We start from the raw sequence: 18623 nt of genomic DNA on the forward strand, positions 1-18623 counted from the left end.
CTTAATTTCCAGTGAGGTTGCTCTTCAGTCTGATTACCAGTCATTTCTTAGGAAGTTAAAAATTTTACTTTACTTTTAATATTTGTTCATGTTGATTTTTTTTTTTTTTAATCTTTTTTTTCAACGTTTATTTATTTTTGGGACAGAGAGAGACAGAGCATGAATGGGGGAGGGGCAGAGAGAGAGGGAGACACAGAATCGGAAACAGGCTCCAGGCTCTGAGCCATCAGCCCTGAGCCTGACGCGGGGCTCGAACTCACGGACCGCGAGATCGTGACCTGGCTGAAGTCGGACGCTTAACCGACTGCGCCACCCAAGCGCCCCCATGTTGATTTATTTTTGAGAGAGAGAGAGAGAAAGAGCGAGCTTGAGTGGGAGAGGGGCGGGGGCGGGGGGACAGAAAATCCGAAGCTTCTCTGTGAGGTCATGACCTGAGCCAAAGTCAGACGCTTACCCAACTGAGCCACCCCTACAATTACATTTTACCTTTTTTTTTTTTTTTGATGTTTATTTATTTTTGAGAGAGACAGAGACAGAATGCGAGTGGGTTGGGGCAGAGAGTGAGGGAGGCACAGAATCTGAAGCAGGCTCCAGGCTCTGAGCTGTCAGCACAGAGGCTGACGCAGGGCTCGAACTCACAAGCTGTGAGATCATGACCTGAGCCGAAGTCAGACGCGCAACCGACTGAGCCACCCAGGCGCCCCTGTATTTTACTTTTAAAGCAACAACTGGAAAAATAGAGATAATCAGAAAATAGACGAAGAAGCCCACCATAACTTTACGACAAAATCTAATGTCATTTTTATGTATTATTTTTTCCTTTATATACCTTTTATGAAATTGAACTTCTAGCATACATATAATTTTTAGCTTACTTGTTTAGTTAGCATGATTTCCTAAACGTCATTTGGCGATTCGGCATAAAGTATCATCATTTCAACCTCCTCTTTTTCTGCCAGTCACTGTCGGCTAAGTAGTGAAGTATAATTAGAGCTAACATTTGTTCGTTCAAGCCCTGGTCTAGGTTCTGGGGAGAAACTCAAGAACAGAATGGACCATAATCCTTGACCCCAACCCCTAGCCCTTCTTTTCAAGTGAGGAAAGACAGACGGCAGACACCTGAGTGGGGCAGGAGACGGGGTGGTGCTGGGCTTCCCTGGTGGCTCACTTAGACTTTTGGGCAAAGATTTGAAGAAGGTGAGAGAATGAGCCCGCCTGGGAACCAGTGTTGCAGGCAGAGGGAATGTGATGGCACAGCGCTGATGGGGGAGGGTGCCCTGCTTGGAGGAACAGCCTGTGGGCCGGTCTGGCTGGAGCAAAGTGAGCAAGGGGGAGGGTCCTAGAAGAGCCAGATCTGGAGGGCCTTTTCCTCCCCACGGAGGACTCTGGCCTTTTCTCTAGTGACACTGGGCAGACGCTAGAGAGTTTTGAGCAGAGGTTGGGCATGGTGTGACTGGTTAAATAGGATCACTCGGGATGCTGTGTGGAGAAAAAGCTATGGCAAAGGGAGGGGTCAGAAGAGGAGGCCGGGGGACCAGGAAGCCATGTGGCTGGTCCAGGCAAAAGGTGATAGTGACTTGGAGCAGTGGGATCACCGTGCAGGTGCTAAGTGGTCAGATACTCGTTATACTTTAAAGGTACAGATAACGTGATTTTCTTTTTTTTTTTTTTAAGTTGATTTATTTATTTTGAGAGAGAGAGAGAGAGAGAGAGAGAAAGCACCAGCAGGGGGAGAGGCAGAGAGAGAGAGAATCCCAAGCAGGCTCCGTGCTGTCAGTGAAGAACCCGATGGGGGGCTTGAACTCATGGACCGTGAGATCATGACCTGAGCCGAAGTCAAGAGTCGGACACCTACCCGACAATGATTCCTATCATGGTGCCCCAATAATGGGATTTTCTACTGCACAGCCCTGAAGATTTTAGCCTGAGCAGATGGAGGGATAGACTTTGCAGACCTGAGATACAGGAAACCCTGGAGAAGTAGCTTTGAGGCACAAAGCTCGAGAGTTCGGTTTTGGGACGTGAAAGGTTTAACGTAGCATTAATGTCTCCGTGCTGATGAAGCAGGGAGATGTGAAAAGGCAGTATTCAGAGGAAACGAATGACCTGGAGACTTAAACGTCTGTCAATAGTAGCATAGGGATGGCATTTTGAGCCGAGAGTGAGGGGGCTTAGAGAAGAGGGTCCAGCATTGAGCTCTAGGAGTCTAAAGAGACCAGCAGGAGCTAACAAAGGACACTGAAGCCTGTCCAAGTTAACTCATTTACTCTTTACAACAATTCCGTGAAGGTATTGTTATTGTTGCCTGCTTAGGGGGTGGGGGAGAAACTGAGGCACAGAGAAGTTGCATAAGCTGCCCAAGGTCACACAGGAAGTGTGTGGTCAGTCTGAGGTTTGAACCGGGCGGTCTTACTCCGGTTGCCATACACTTAACCCCCCTACCGTTGCTAGTTTCTGTTAGTTATTTACAGGTGGGAGAATTGAGTCTTAGGAATAAAGTGGCTCATCCAAGGTCATAGAGTAACTGATAGAGCGGGAATAGGAACTCAAGATTCGCTGCCTCAAGAACTCAAGCTCCTAATCACTACATTATGCTGCCTCTACAACACGAAAGTTAGGGATTTTTTTTTTCTTTTTTTTTTAAGATAGGACCAGAAAAGGCTTTCTTCCTCTCTCAAATCTCAGGTCTTGGACAGCACCTCCTTCCCCTTACACACAAGGCTTTTCTGGAGCATCACGTGGATGGAGAATGGGCTGCCAGCCAGCCTGTGCCCCCACCTCGCCTTCTTGTTTTTCCCCTCCTGGTCAGTGAGCCCGTGTGCCCAGCGTAAAGGAAGCGGTTGAACTTGCTCCTGGCTTTGAGAAGCTCAGTCTTTAGGCCAGTGGGATTCTGCTGCTGGCTGTCCCATGCCTGAGCTCCGTGAGGAAGTCTTGTCCCCTTTCTGGGCATTGCAAGAAGGTAGTGGCTCCCACGTGACTTTCAAATTGCTCTCTGGGTGGTCCTGCCACCCCCTTGGTTAAAAAGCCCTGGATAAGATGACTTTTTCAATGAGTTTTTACTTTGAAATAAGTTCAGATGTAAATAAAAATGACAGTGATACTACAAAGAGCCCCTGTATATCTTTCACCCGGAATAGCCAATCGTTAATATTTTCCAGCATTTGCTTTCTCTCTCTCTTCTCTCAGGGTGAGAGAAAGAGACAGAGAGGGAGGGAGGGAGAGATTCTATAAAGAGATTTTTCTGATTTATTTGAGAGTAAGTTGCAGATTCCCCTTTATTCCTAAACACTTCAGTGTGTGTTTTCTAAGAACGAGGGCATTCTCTTTCATAATCATAGTACAGGAAATAAACATTGAAACAGTATTATTATTTAATTTGTATTTAATCTTGTATTTCACCAGTTTTCCCAATTATACCCTTTATAGCGAAAAAAAAAAATTCTAGGTTCCTCAAAAATTAAGCACAGAATTACCATGTGATCCAGCAACTCCACTTCTGAATATATAGTCAAAGGAATTGAAAGCAAGGACTTGAGCAGATATTTGCATGCCCGTATTCCTAGCAGCATTATTCACAATAGCCTAAAGGTGGATAGCCAGGCTTCCATCAGTAGATGAATAGATCAACAAAATGTGGTCTATCCATACAATGAACTAGGAGTGAAGCTTAAGGAAATAAAGGAAATCCTATGACATTCGCAACCTGGATGAATCTTGAGGACTTTATTTTTTTTTAATTTTTTTTTAACGTTTATTTATTTTTGAGACAGAGAGAGACAGAGCATGAACGGGGGAGGGGCAGAGAGAGAGGGAGACACAGAACCGGAAGCAGGCTCCAGGCTCTGAGCCGTCAGCCCAGAGCCCGACGCGGGGCTCGAACTCACAGACCACGAGATCGTGACCTGAGCCGAAGTCGGACGCTCAACTGACTGAGCCACCCAGGCGCCCCGAGGACTTTATGTTTAGTGAAATAAACCATATCCAACAGGACAAATACTGTACGATTCCACTTCTGTGAGGCATTAGACTAGTAAAGTCCACAGAGAATGAAAGCGGAATGGGAAAGTGGCGGTTAGCTAGGAGGACAGGGGCCTGGGGAGTTAGTGTTTGATGGGGACAGAGTCTTAGTTTGGGAGGATGATAAAACTCTGGAGGTGGATGGTGGTGACAGTTGCACAATGATGTGAATGTGCTTAATGCTGCTGAATTCTACTCTTAAACATGGTTAAAATGGTAAATTTTATGTTCTGTGTATTTTACTACAATTAAAAAAATGCTGGTTCAGTGTCTAATCCAAGATCACACATTACATTTAGTATCCAACATTTTTATTGGCTCTTTGAATTAAAAGCTGCTTATGCCTGTACTCATTCTGCCACTTTCTGGCTGTGTCACTCTGGGCAAGTTATGCTACGCCTCAGATTCCATATTTGCAATGTGGGCATAATGAACGTGCCTAGATCTCCATGAAAAATAAATGTTACTCTACGTAGTCGGCTTAGAACAGTGCCTAGATGTAAATGAAATCTTTATATATTCTGGCGAATTCTTCTTGTTGTATGTGCTGCAAATAGTCTCTCACTTGGCTTTCATTTTGGTCTTGATTTCTTTTGTCACACAGAAGTTTTAGATTTTGATGTAGTTTAAAACCTGTCTCTTGGAGCCTGATCAACTTGGAAGGTGCTGTTGATGGGTAGCGTGGGGCAGACCCAGCGTAATTTTTCCTCAATTTCCTCCAGTTGTCTCGAAATCGGTGTTTATGGATGGTCTCTCCTTTCCCCTGCCTTGAAACGCTATCCTTATCATTATATAATCTACAGCCTAAATTCCCATTCGTACATCTGTTTGTTCATGGATGCGGTTTTATCGATTATCTCTTTGTCTCATCCTGTACCGGGTCAACTTGCCAGTTTGGCTCTAGCCTGGTAATCTCCTTGGACGTCGGGAAGTACAACCCCTGGGGGGACTTTGTACCATTGAGGAGTGGGGTGGTTCATGTTTAGCACCCTCAGCCTTCCCCACTGTGCTCAGTGGTTTCCCCCGTCTTCCACCAAGTCTGCTCCTAAAATACTGTCCCTTTTGGGGCGCAAATGACAGAGAATTGATTTTAATTGTTTTTGAATTGTGAGATAATTAAAATGTGCTGAGAAGAGCAAAGAATAATAGAATAAGCATCTCTTTTGAGTATAGAATAGACATCTGTACTCCCCTGTTTATTACATCTTATTGCTGTGCCATCTGTGTTTCTGCTTTGTAAAGTAAGAAATGAATTATAGCAGGGGCGCCTGGGTGGCTCTGTTGGTTAAGCGTCCGACTTCGGCTCAGGTCATGACCTCACGGTTCGTGGGTTCGAACCCCGCGTGGGGCTCTGTGCTGACAGCTCAGAGCCTGGAGCCTGCTTCAGTTTCTGTGTCTCCCTCTCTCTCTCTTCCCCTCCCCTGCTTGTGCTCTGTCTCTGTCTCTGTCTCTCTCTCTCTTTCAAAAATAAATAAACATTAAAAAAAATGAATTATAGCAGAAACAGTGGAAGCCCTACGCCACCACTCATGAATTCGATGTTCATCGTTTCCATTTATAAAAATTTCCCACTTTTCCTGCCTCTTCACATTCAATGACCTTTTCAGAAGTACACCATCTCTTCCCGCAGAGGACTTGCTCCTAGCCGTAAACCAGTTTACCTTGAAGGAAAAACTCTCTAGTGTTGGCATCAGGCATGTGGTGGGACAGATGAGAGTGCTTTGAGGTGGGGGCCCTTGTCTCCATTCTGGAATCATCTTCTACAGATAAAGGACAAGTTCAGGGAAGGTCTATATCTGGAGACTTTTCTAGACAATGGCTCCAAAAAGGGGAAGGGGAGACAGGGGGCGGGGGCTGCAGACTAAGAGCAGTCCCAGCAGAGGTGGGGAGGAGCTTTGGAGTCGAGAAGGGAGAGTTCCCAAGGGGCTTTCGGACCGGGGAAGGAACCCTCATCCCAACTGGGCACCGGACAGCAGCAGCAGAGAAGAGATCCCTGGGGCTGCTGCTTCGTCAGGGGTGGGAGGTGGGAGCCTCACAAGCTCAGTGGGTACAGCTTTGTGGGATAAGTGCAGGGATTCACACTTAATTCCTCCCCCAGGGGTCAGGAAAGCTGGCCAGTGTTCCCCCACCTGCGTCCACACCCGGGCTCACGCTTCTCTGGGAATCCCCACTTGCCCATTTGCCTTCCCTGCACCCACCCCAGCCCCCTGCCAAGGGCAAAGTCTTCCCTTGGACATCTCCCCTCACCTGTGAAGGAAGGTGCGTGTTGCGGGTCCCACACTGAAGGCACCCAGGAAATGCTTCTGGTTGGCAGGTACTAAGTTAAGGATGACTTTGACAAAGCAGGGCCATCTCACAGGAGCTCGGAACTGCTCTTGGAAAGCCCAGCCAGGGGTGAGGTTGCATCTAGAAGTACGTGAAGCCCCAGCCTTCTCTCTGCTTGCTTCTCCCTGCATGGAGGCTCCCTTCCCTGCCTTGCCGAGCCCAGGAGGAGGTGCGCCCACCCACGAATCACTGTTCTGGGATGTCACATCAGTGCTGTGCAGCTGGGGGTGAAGTGTTTGGGGCACCTGGAATGGGGGGTGGGAGACTTCCTCTGCAAGGTTGTCCCAGGATGGAATGAGGGGTGCGTGATCTCCCCCGCCAGTATGTTTCGCTGCATGTCTTGGCCATCCCCTACCCTGTTGGCCAGGCCCCGACCAGGAAAGGAGGAACCGCTGCAAGTCTATAAAGGAGAGGGATTACTTTCACAGTAGTTTGAGCATTTTATGCAAATATATACATGCATTTGTGTATATGTAGTATTCAAAAATACGTGTGTATATGTACATATATGTATTACTTCTTATTCTGAAATTATTTTGGTTAAACTTAGGATAGAGCTGTAAAAATAGTAGAGGGTCAGGGAGCCTGGGTGGCTCAGTCGGTTAAGCATCCGACGTCAGCTCAGGTCATGATCTCGCGGTTTGTGAGTTCAAGCCCCGCGTCGGGCTCTGTGCTGACAGCTCAGAGCCTGGAGCCTGCTTCGGATTCTATGTCTCTCTCTCTCTCTGCCCCCTCCCCTGCTCATGCTCTGTCTCTCTCTCTCTCTTAAAAATAAATAAACATTAAAAAAAATTTTTAAATAGTATTGGGTATTCCCATGCACCTGTCCAGCTTACCCTAATATGAACACCTTGTATAACCATAGTACCATAATGAGAACTAAGGACTTAACATTGGTATAATGAGATTTTATTACAGATTTCACCAGTTTTCCCGCGAATGTCCTTTTTCTGTTCCAAGATCCGAATTTGCATCCAGCTGTCAGGTCTCCTTATTCTCCTCCAATCCATGACACTTCCTGGGTCTCGTCTTCTATGACCTTGACTTGAGGAGTACTGGTTACTTATTGCATAGAAAGCTCATCTATTTGGGTTTCCTGATGTGTTTCCTCCCGATGAGATTGAGGTTGTGCGTTTTTGGCAAGAACAGCTCACAAGTGATGTGCCCTTTTCAGCACATCACACTGGGGCGTCCATGATGGTGATGTGCTTTGTGATGGCCAATGTCATCCCTTCATCTCTTGGTTAAGGTGGTATCTGATGGAGTCCTCATTTCCCTTCCTATAATTAATTAATAAATATAATATACTTATACTTACACTAATAATCAGTATAATTAATGAATATCTTGGGAGGAGTTGCTTTGCGACTGCAAGTATCCAGAGAGAGAGGATTTAATCCAGGCAGTTGGTTACCCAGATGACAAAAGAGCTGAGAAGCTAAATAACCCGAGATCAGCAATGACAAGAAGCCAACGCTACCTCCAGCCCTGAGTCACAAAAGGAGGAGATGGTGTTGCCAGCCCAGGGGTCAGGGTCATGCACAGAAGGCCTGTCTGGTGAGGTCTGGAGCCATGAAGGAGACCCCAGTCCCTGTTGGTAGTGCCGTCCGAGGCATAGAAAGAGGGGGGAGGCGCCTTGGTTTCTCCCTGTTTCCTGTCTCCCAGGGGCCAACCCCAGATGGAAGCCAGCTGACCCAGGAGCCTGGGAATTGCAGTCTGCAGGGGTCAGCCCCTCTGTGGTGCAGAGCAGAGATGAGCCAGACGTGGGCCTGAGGGTGCCCTTGCTCAGGAATGCTGCCCCGCCGTTTCCCTTGAGCTGTGCCATCCAGTGATAGCCGTGAGTCACATGTGTCTGAAGCACCTGAAATGTGGCCTGGTCCAATCTGACGTGTGCTCTAAGTAGGTTTCAAAAACTTGGTATGGAAAGAAGAATATAAAAAAAATCTCATTAGTAATGTTTTATGTGAATTACCTGTTGAAGTGATCATATTTTGGATATATTGAGGTAAATGAAACATATTATTTAATTTAACCTTTCTTTTTCATTGTTTTTTTTTTTTTTTTTTTGAGAGAGAGAGAGAGAAAGAGCGTGAGCACAAGTGTGCGAAAGGGAGGGACAGAGGGCAGAGGGGGAGGGAGAGAGACAGAGAATCTTAAGCAGGTTCCATACCCAGCACTGAACCCAACATGGGGCACGACTTCGAGATTGTGACCTGAGCCGATCAAGAGTCAGAGGCTTAACCAACTGAGCCGCTACTGTGTCCCTAGCAGCCATATTTCAAAAAGGAAAAGGTGAGGGGTACCTGGGTGGCTCAGTCAGTTAAGTACTCCACTCTTGATTTCGGCTCAGGTCACCATCTCATGGCGGTGGGATCCAGCCCTGCCTACATCGGGCTCCATGCTGACAGCGTGGAGCCTGCTTGGGATTCTCTCTCTCTCTCTCTCTCTCTCTCTCTCTCTCTCTGTCTCTCTCACTGTCTCTCTATCTCTCCCTCTCTCCCTCTCTGCCCCTCCCCCACTTGTGCATTCACTCACATAGTCTCTCTCTCTCTCTCTCTCTCTCTCTCTCTCTCAACATAAATAAACATTAAAAAAAATAAAATATGGCCGCTAGATCACTTAAATTACATCTGAGACTCCTGTTTGTAGCTCTCGTATTATTTCATTTGGATAGCGCTGCCCTAGAGTATACTTGGACCGGCCTGTGTCATCAGCACTGTAACCATGCCCTTGACCCACAGTCAGGAGGGCACGGCCGGCTAAGGTTTTACGAAACTGTGACTGCACTGGCCTTGAGCCATTCACACTCACAGTTTTGACCAAGTGTGCCAAACAGAAATATCGGGCTCCTCTGCTTTTTATGTAGCACACAGGGTGTCGGTCAAGGTCAATGTTCAACATTAACCTAAGAGGCTAGTTTTATTGTGTAGCACAATAATAAAAACACCACCATACAGGGGCGCCTGGGTGGCTCAGTCGGTTGGGCGGCCGACTTCGGCTCAGGTCAGGATCTCGCGGTCTGTGAGTTCGAGCCCCGCGTCGAGGTCTGAGCTGACAGCTCAGAGCCTGGAGCCTGTTTCCGATTCTGTGTCTCCCTCTCTCTGACCCTCCCCCGTTCATGCTTTGTCTCTCTCTGTCTCAAAAATAAATAAACGTTAAAAAAAAATTAAAAAAAAAACCACACCACCATACAGCTAGATGGCACCTTACAGAGGAAAAGCTGTACTGTTACTACTGCTTCGTATCTAGACAGTGTTTTTATAAGTTTATAGAAGTCCTTCCTTTCAACCCTGCAGTCACCCAGCCTTGCTGGCCCCGTTTTATAGATGACGCAATGAAGCCTGGGAGACCCATGAGTTTCAGGAACTCTCAGACTTCAGGGGCGTTCAAATGCAGAAGGTCAGTCTCACCCCCACTGATTCAGAGGGTGGAGGGCGGGGCCCAGGGACCCCCACGCAGCACGTTTTGGGGAATTTCACGCAAGTGGTTGTCAGACCACACTTTGGGGCACCCCAGGTCTCTGAGCTCTTGAGGGGTGAGTGCTGGGACTGGGCTGGAGCTGGGTATCTGGGAAGATCCACACGTATATGCCTCACCTCCAGCTCTAACCTTGACACCGTGGACGGCTGGCATGGCTAAAGCCAGGTCGGGCGGTCAGATGAGGTGCTGCTTGTTCAAAACACAGTTACCCCGTGTCGTGCGTGGTTGACCCCGGGACGCGGCTGGGTCTTGATCACTCTGGTGAGTTTAGCTGAAGGGGAGTAACTTTGCCTGCCCCAGGCATACACCAGAGAGGGTCACCGCAAGGTGGAATTTGGAGATGCCAGCGTGGACCTGCGGGTAGGGAAGGATTTGCCGCTGAAAATGGCCAAGCAGGATTTTATCCTGACCCTACTGCTGAAGAGCAGGGCCATACCTGGAGGGCCCGGATAAGGTGAGGACGAGCCTGTGTGTCCAGCCATCACTGACCACCCCTTTCTCCCCTGCAGTGGACAGCGGACTGCAGTGAACAGCTGGACAGCAGCTGTTCCTTCTCCCGAGGGCGAGCCCCCGCACAGCAGGTAGGGAACCCGCTCTGTGCTCCTTTGGGGGATTGTAATGTGTCTTGTCTGTCTGGGTTCCTGGGCTGGCCTGTGATGGTTCTCCTGGGAAGTGGTGATGAGGAGAGAGCAGGAAACAGGAGAGAGGAGGGTGCAGTCTGCTCTCCGGAAAGTTCTCCCTGAACCGCCAGCCCACAGCGAAGCACCCCCCTCCTCAGAATACATAGGTTCCTAAGATTTTTTTTTTTTCTTGTAAGAGTTTTTTTTTTGCGTCAACATCTGCAAACAAGCGCATGCCCGTTGGGAGGAGAGTGGATAAGTGATGCGTGGAATGGTATAAGTAACAGCGTGAATGAACTTGGAGGCTCACACATCAGCACTGGGAATGGATCCCACAAACAGGGGAACCCCTAGAGTTATGGTGCTGGTCACTTGAGATCGCTTCTGCTCCAGGTGTGCAGAGGACCCGGAGGGGCAGAATGTGGGGATAAGGTGTCAGCACCTGGTCCATTCCCCCCGCCCCAGCCCTCCAGCTTGCTGGACCTGGCTGGAACCCGCTGTTTCCCTCCCTGCTGCTTGCCTGTGAGATCCCCTGGGGGGTAACCACACAGGTGTGGGCTGTGCGGCCTGGAAGGACGAGGTGGCAGTGCTGGTGACCCCCAGGCCCTGTGTACCCTTTCGGTGTCCAGAGGCCAAAAAAACCATCCATCCCCAACCGTGAGCCCAGCCTCACACTGTGCCTGTCCAGACAGATAAATGGGGAGCCTTTCTGGGCTCCTGCACTCACTTGCTCCGAATTTCAAAGCAGCTTCATTCACACATTGCCCTGGACGCACTTGTTTGTGTCCGACTTCTGTCCCATGGCACTGGTTAAATCAACTCCTCTCTATTCTGTTCTAAGGGAAGATGGTCAGTGCCCTCCGTTCCTGATCTTTCTTAGGTTGCAGGGCTTTTTACACCATGGTGTGTGGGGATAGCTTCCTTCTCACACTATAAGTTGTTTGTGTGTGTTTCATTGTTTCTCGGCTAGGAGGCCATTAACAAGAACCCTGGGGTGGGGTTGTGGGTAGGGGAGGAGGCACGAGACCCAGGTTCTCCTCTTTGCTCTGCCACGAACTTGGTAGAAATTCTTTTCATCCTCAGCTTCCTCATATAACAATCGGGAAACTCAATGGCCTCTGAGGGTCCTTCGCTTCTCCAGGCCATTTTGTACCTGAGGTCCACGGAGGTATAATGACCTGACCAAGCTGGGACTTGAACCCAGGTCTCTCACTGTACCCTTCCCCCATTTGGCCATTTACCTTGCCTTACTGTAGTAGGTGTCCTTCTATGGAGGACTTTTATCCTCGTCACTAGACTGCCAGTGCTGGGTCAGGGACCCCGTGTTATCCTTGCTGAATCCCTAAGGCCTAAGTGCCCTTAAGGCCTGGCACATCAGGAGCACCATTTGCCAGTTACCCTGGGGTTTCCTACATGAAGATTCCCTTAACTCTTCAGCGGCAGAAGTGGGCTTGGATCTGGGGACTCAAGGACCAGATAAAGGGTTCCAGGGAACAGTTGAAGTTCTTGGATGGGGGACACAAGCAGCTGATAAATGAGAGACCAAAAAGCTAGCTCTCTGTTATTTTGTCAGTAGGTGCCTCATTCTGGAATCTTCCAGAATCTCCCCCCCGCCCCCCCCCCCACCGTATCACCTTTTGTGGGCCCCCTTTTGCCACTGATTCCCTCTGGTCTTATTCCTGTCACTCCCAACAGGATTCAAAGGGGCTGAGAATGGCTCGTGCTCCTGCTTGCCTCCCTCATCCTGTGCCGTCCTTTCATGGCCAGGTTCATGCCCCTGGGGGATGGTGGGTGGGGAGTTGGCCAGACGACAGATGGAGCAAGGCTGGGGGCCTGTGGGACTGGGTACCCTGGCACCACAAGCACCAGCTGACCCCCATTCCCGTCTTTGGGGAGCAGCTTAGCAGTCAGCTTGGAGTAGGCAGGGTTAGACAAAATGAAATGCAAGAGAATTTAAAGAAGAAATTATAAAATGTTCATGTTAGACTTTTTCTTGGCAGGTGGAACTGAGACACAGGTTCATTATGGAGGAAGAGCCCCAGGAAGGTGGAGATGGGGTCTGGTTAATACAAACCTGTCTCACTTCCCTGATGTGCCCAGAGGACGAGGCCTTTTGGGGAGGGCTCTCCTGCAAGTCATGGGGCCATCGGCCCTGCCACCGCCCCCATGTAGTGTCCCTCCATCTGATCATCTCAGAGGGAGGAAGGGTGGAGGGGAGAAGCAGAAGAACAGCCAGGGCACTGAGACAACCACGGCCTCAGCCACCTGAGGATTCAGGTGTGTGTCTTATGGGTTGTCGGGATCAGCTGTGGTGAAAGAGAAGGCTACTTTGCCTGAGTCCTGGGGAGTCACAAAGCCCATGCTTTGTGAAGCTGCTTAGATCCAAGGAAGACTTCAAGGGTGTTTGTGGAGGGGTTTCCTACAGAGTCATCAGCCAGGGGGTGTTTGTAGAGGCTTGGTGCTAAGCCCTGGGTTCACCTGAAGCATGGCCTCTGCCTTCAAGGGCCTTACCATACAGTTAGAAGGACAAGATACATAGTGTAAAGGACAAGACATGCTCAGGGCAGGAGACACAGGTGTCCAAAGGGTGGCCCGACCTCAGGTGTCACAGTTAAGGAACCTAGGTGGGGTGAGCAGGGAAGGTGGGACTGAGCCAGACCCCCTGGATGGAAGGCCACATTTTGCACTCTGGCGCTGTATGCATAGTAGATGGAGAGGCACGAGTCTGATTGAAATAATGTCTTCTTGGTTCGGTGGTGAAAGACCTGACTGACATGAGTGATTCAATTAATTTAGGGTACAAACAGTAGCGTGGTGTAAACAAGGTGGAAATTTCTCTCTCTCTTGCCACCAGCCCGGGTGGGTATTTGGGATTGGCATGGCAGCTCAACAGTGTCAGGACAGTCTCCTTCCTTCTCATAGCTCTGCCTGCTCTAGAGCATTGCCTTTGTCCTCAGTGGCCCATGCTGGTTCATGTCCGTGCTCCTGCCAGTGGGAGTCCCGCCCAGGACCCCAGGAGCCTTGGACTTCCCCTCATGAAGTAGCCATCTTCTGATGCCCTCAGGTGGAGGGATCAAAGCTGGACGGCATCCCAGGTGACTGTGTTACAAGGAAAGCCCTTAGCTACACGGTCCTAAAGTAGCTCCCTGATGGAGGGGGAACCAGGGAGCTGCCATTGAAGGGTGCATTTGCTGGGTGCAGCTCTGATGGGTGCATGGGTACATCCTTCAAAGCTCCCTTCATCCTGGTCCACCAGATGCAGAAGCACTGGCCCCCAGCTCTTAGGAACCCCTACCAGCCCCATGAGCCTCCCCACTGTTCTCACTGCCCCCTCTCATCCACACAGACACCCTCACTCAAATTCATGTTATAATCAAGCTGTTCCACCTACATCTGCCTATCCCCTCAGGCAGCCGGTCAACCTTGAGATGCGTCCTAGGGCTGCCTCTACATCCTTGACCACCCCTGGCCCAGGGCTTTACACCTAGTAGTAGCTCAATTAAGACTCCTGAGACTACACTGAGTTGGCACAGGCCCAGTCCATTCAGTCAGTCCCTGGTGGGGCCAATTGCTCTGGCCACACCCATTTTGCTGTTTCTAAGGTCGTTGGGGTAGTGGGGGTGGTTCTGCTACCCCACATTCACCCATGGGGGAGAATTTCAGGAGGAAACTAAAGGTACTTGGAGATGGGGGTGGCTGGCTGAGTGGGTGTTCTACCTGGGCCACATGGGCCCAGGAAAGTGGGGTCGGCAGGAGGATGTTGAGATTCTGTGTTCTGCCCCGGAAGCTCTGGATGGCGGGTCACAAACTGTGCCCTGAATGTGTAGCCCAGGTGTAGGCACCATTTGGGGATTAGCCATGCACTGAGATTATATTTTGTTATTTCAACTAATGCAAGGAGGAGACGGGAAAAACCATTGCCTTCTCTGACCCCTTTCAGAGGCATGACGTGGGGATAGCCTAGGGTGGCCTCCCATGAAATGGGAGGGAGGGGCTCAGAGGAGAATGGGCTACAGATAGTCCTGAAGCTTGTTCAACTGCCTGCAATTGGGATTTGGCTGTATTGGGGATTATTCGGCATCCTGGCAGCCTCTTTCCAAGAGACCTCATCCAACACCTAGTCACTGAGTTAGGAAGTTGCAATAGTTTCCAGCTTTTCACTGTAGTAGGGGAATCATGGTGGAGATGATTTGCAGGAAAGTAGCTGATGTGAGAGTGTGCAACCCGGTGCATTTAGAAAATGTCTCAAGGTACCAGCATGGGATTTAGCATTCAGGGAAGAAAGCCAAAGGCATATGAGAGTTTGTATGAGGTCAGGAGCTAGCAGCTCTTGTCTACCTGCACAGAAGTGCCAAGGAAAGAAAATGAATGTGTACAACAGCAGCAGAGCCTCTGATTAGTCCTTGAGAAGGACTTCCTCACTGAGGAATTTATTGGCCCGTGGTGTTGGCTGTAGAACAAGGCGATGAAATCTTCACTGGGATCCTCATGGCACCCCTCCTTATCAGGCGGGTTCATGCCGAGCCTTGGGAAAGGTGTGGGTGTGTTAGAAGTGAGGTCTTTGAGTCCTGGCTGTTGGCCTGGATCCCACATTCCCTGGAATGACGAGAGAAGGGCACTTTCCCTGTGGTATCATGATGCCCGGTAGCACGTTGAAGCCTCAGGAAGGAGTGCAAAGAGCCTTTGTCCCAAGGGCCACGAGAACCGGATGTGGACCCCGGTGTAGCACACATTTCAGTGCCTCTTCTGCAAAATGATAGACTTCTCTGAACCTCTCTGGAAATCTCTTTCATTGTTCCTGGGTCTCCGGAAATGAGCAATTGGATGCAAATCGCTGCTAAAAGCAGCAGCAAGTGTGGGTTTTCCTGATTTCTCCACTGTCCCCTTACTCTCCCTAATACCTGTGCCAACCTGTGGCCAGGTTTCTTCTAGGTGCCAACATTGACTCTGATACAAGAGATGGCCGGTGGTAGGCAGAGGTGAGCCTCAAATACACAGCTTACCTCTGACCCACAGGAAAGGGGAGGAGTTTTCTGCCAGTTATCTTGCTGCCCTCCAGTAATTATAGTATTTGGTCCAGTGCCAACTAAACTCATGAGCACAAATGATATCTTAGTAGAAGTGCCTAGATTTTTACTCAGCTTCTGTGGATATTTAAGAAATGTGTTCATGGCACTGCTCTCTATTTAGTTAGTATTTCTTGAGTATCTGCTGGGATCTTGGCAGACACATATAAGCTGGAGCCTTTGGGCTCACTGCCTGTCTGTACAGTAGAGGCCAGTTCACATGGAAAGGGCTGAAGGCACCCAGTGAAGTCCCTCAAAGACACGTCCTGACCACAGATTCTGCAGTCATTCCCAAGAGTGGTCCTTCTGGTCTCTGTAAGTAGAGAGATGCTTTGCAGGACATGAGACCTGATCTGTGCCTTCAGGAACGGTTAGGATGTTTGACCAGAGAAAAGAGGGGGAAGAGAGAAGAAATGGTGTTCACAAGGCTTGAAGTTAGGTGTGATGTTGGGACGTTAGGGCAGCAGGAGAGAGTACACCTTGAGTGGGCGGTTTGTGTTGGGTGTTACAGGAGTGGTAGGAAGGAGGACGGTGGATGTGGAGGTGTCTGTGTGCTCAGCTGAGATGCTGGAACTGCTCTCCACCCCTTCCCCTGCTTGTGTACCTTCTATATCTTCCGTTTTCTCTCCATTCCATACAGGTAAAGTCTGTCCCTTCACATCAGTCAGGATAGCCTAAGTAATGCTGCAGTAACAAACAACTTTGAGTCTCAGTAACTTTAAACAACCCATTCAGGACCCAGCTTGATGGACCAGTTGCCATTTTCACCAGTCACCATGACAGAGGGAAAAGGACCACCGGAGGGTCTTGCACTGCCGAGTCAACACTCCGACCTAGATATAATACACATCACTTCCCCTCCTTGCTTGTTGCCCAGAACTGGTCACGTGGCCCTACCCAACCATAAGCACCATAAAAAGTATCATCCCACTATGAACCAGAATGGGGGGAACCAGAGCTGTTTGGTGACTGGCTCGAGTGATTATCACACGCCCCACCTCTAGTAGAAGCTCACCAGGAGCTGGGGCTGACCTCTTCCAACCACATCAAATCCAGAGCTAAGCAGGTCTCCTGGGTACCCTAAAGACATCACGTGCTCTCAGGATGACAAGGAGCTCAGAGGTCATCTGATCCACCCTCCCACCTTGCAGTGCAGGAACCCCCTCCTGTGGCTGTTGAGCTGCTGGACATTTCCTGAAATGGGGAGCTCGCTGCTTCAAAAGGCATCTCAGAACGTCGTGAGGCAGCTCCATTGAGTACAGTCTTCCTCTTTTTTTTTTTTTAATGTTTATTTTTTGAGACAGAAAGAGAGAGAGAGCATGCATATGGTAATGAGGGAGGGGCAGAGAGAGAGACAGAGAAAGAGAGAATCCCAAGCAGGCTTCTCACAGTCAGTGCAGAGCCCGACTCAATCTCAATCTCACGAAGTGTGAGGGCTCAATCTCACGAAGTGTGAGATCATGACCTGAGCCAAAATCAAAGCCAGATGCTTAACCAGCTGAACCAGCCAGGTGCCCCTACAGTGTCTTTCTTTGGTTCAGCCCCAAACCACCTCTCATAACCCCAGCTGATGGTTTTAGTTTTACTCCCTTTGCCCATGGCTGTTTTGTTTCTCCCGCAGCAGTCCAGCATGGTCAGTCTGCTTTTTAAGCTAAATACATTAGTTCCTGCAGCTGTTTCCTTTGTCATGGTTTAGTTGCTTCATCCCTCTGTTTATTTATCAGGTCTTTCATGCGTTGATCCAGTCTGCACATCATCTCTGAGGGCTGCCTGTGTGCCTGGCAGCTTGCTGGGAGGCTGGGAGGCGGGAAGCAGGGTGATGAAGTGATGGGCTCAGTCTCTATGTACATAGAGGTTAGAGAGAAAGCAGGCACTTACCCCGTAGTGCTGAGATGTCTGGGACATGACACGATGGTTCTTAGGTCCCGTCCTGTCCTGGGTTACTCTCCTAGGAGCACTATAACTATGATTCTTCCTAATGAGCCTCCCCGAACTGTACACGATCCTGCTGGTGTGATCTGATTCTGCAAACTCTGGTGCTCCCAGCATGAGCCTCTATTTTCTAGAAGATATCACCTGTCCCTGTCCTCGAGGAGCCTTCTGGCTCCAGCTTATCTGGAGGAACTAGGATATAACACTTAAAACAGTGTCGATGGTTGACTTGTAGGGAGAACAGTCAGCAGCCATCCTTGGAGCCCCTGCTGTAAACATTATGAGCCATGTGGCCTAGTGTCTGAGTGTCCTCAGAGAACCTGGAGTCTGCTTAAAGAAACAAGACTTTCTCTAGTGTGAAAGCAACAGTCCAGAGCAGTGTGTGAATACAGGGAGGAGTGGGCTGGTATCTACAGGGGAGCTGGCAGCTGGCAGAGGAGGCCACATACACAGATACACAGTCAGGAGGGAGGAGGAGCCATGCTGTCATGGTAACGGCACTGGCCCGGGAGCCAGGAGACGTGAGTCCTAGCTTCCGTACCTCTGACTTACCATTGGGTCATGGGTGAGACACATCATCTTGCAATAGCCTGATTCCCTCTGAAAAATGAGATAATCTAGACTTAAGACCATCAAAATATATTGTTAAAAATACAGACATAGATTTCTGCTTTGGGGAAGATGGAGTATATATTCTTTTCTATATTCCTCCTGCTGAGTACAACTAAGATCCCGGACATTCTGTATGAAGCAAACGTAAGAAAATTCTGAAAGGTAGAGATAAGAAGGCAGACCAGCTAGGGTTTGGGGGACCTGAGCAAGGACATCGTGGTAACTTTCCTGAGTTTCCTTTTTGCCTCTAACATCCCAGACTTGGGCCTGAAGAAGGAAGTAACCAGGAAATGGCAGTGGACACAGATCTTTTTTAAAGGTACCAATGAAAGTCTGTTGTCTCTAAGCAAAGGTCCAGGCAAAGATATTTTCTTTTTTTTTTTTTTTTTTTTTTTAATTTTTTTTTTCGACGTTTATTTATTTTTGGGACAGAGAGAGACAGAGCATGAACAGGGGAGGGGCAGAGAGAGAGGGAGACACAGAATCGGAAACAGGCTCCAGGCTCCGAGCCATCAGCCCAGAGCCCGACGCGGGGCTCGAACTCACGGACCGTGAGATCGTGACCTGGCTG

General features: G+C 49.2%; 1 protein-coding gene across 18 annotated transcripts in view; it reads left to right on the top strand.

The window, feature by feature from the left end:
• CTIF (cap binding complex dependent translation initiation factor) overlaps positions 1-18623 on the top strand; it is a 297589-nt gene that overhangs the window by 82515 nt on the left and 196451 nt on the right. For 16 of the 18 annotated variants that reach the window (XM_045457976.1, XM_045457969.1, XM_045457984.1 and 13 more), the window contains one exon: positions 10332-10403. The exons of the other annotated variants lie outside the window; for them this stretch is intronic. In XM_045457976.1, the coding sequence (XP_045313932.1) occupies positions 10332-10403 (72 nt within the window). The remainder of the gene's footprint in view (positions 1-10331; positions 10404-18623) is intronic. 18 annotated transcript variants of the gene reach the window in all.

Source organism: Leopardus geoffroyi, chromosome D3 (assembly GCF_018350155.1).
Source record: "Leopardus geoffroyi isolate Oge1 chromosome D3, O.geoffroyi_Oge1_pat1.0, whole genome shotgun sequence".
NCBI classification, from domain to species: domain Eukaryota; kingdom Metazoa; phylum Chordata; class Mammalia; order Carnivora; family Felidae; genus Leopardus; species Leopardus geoffroyi.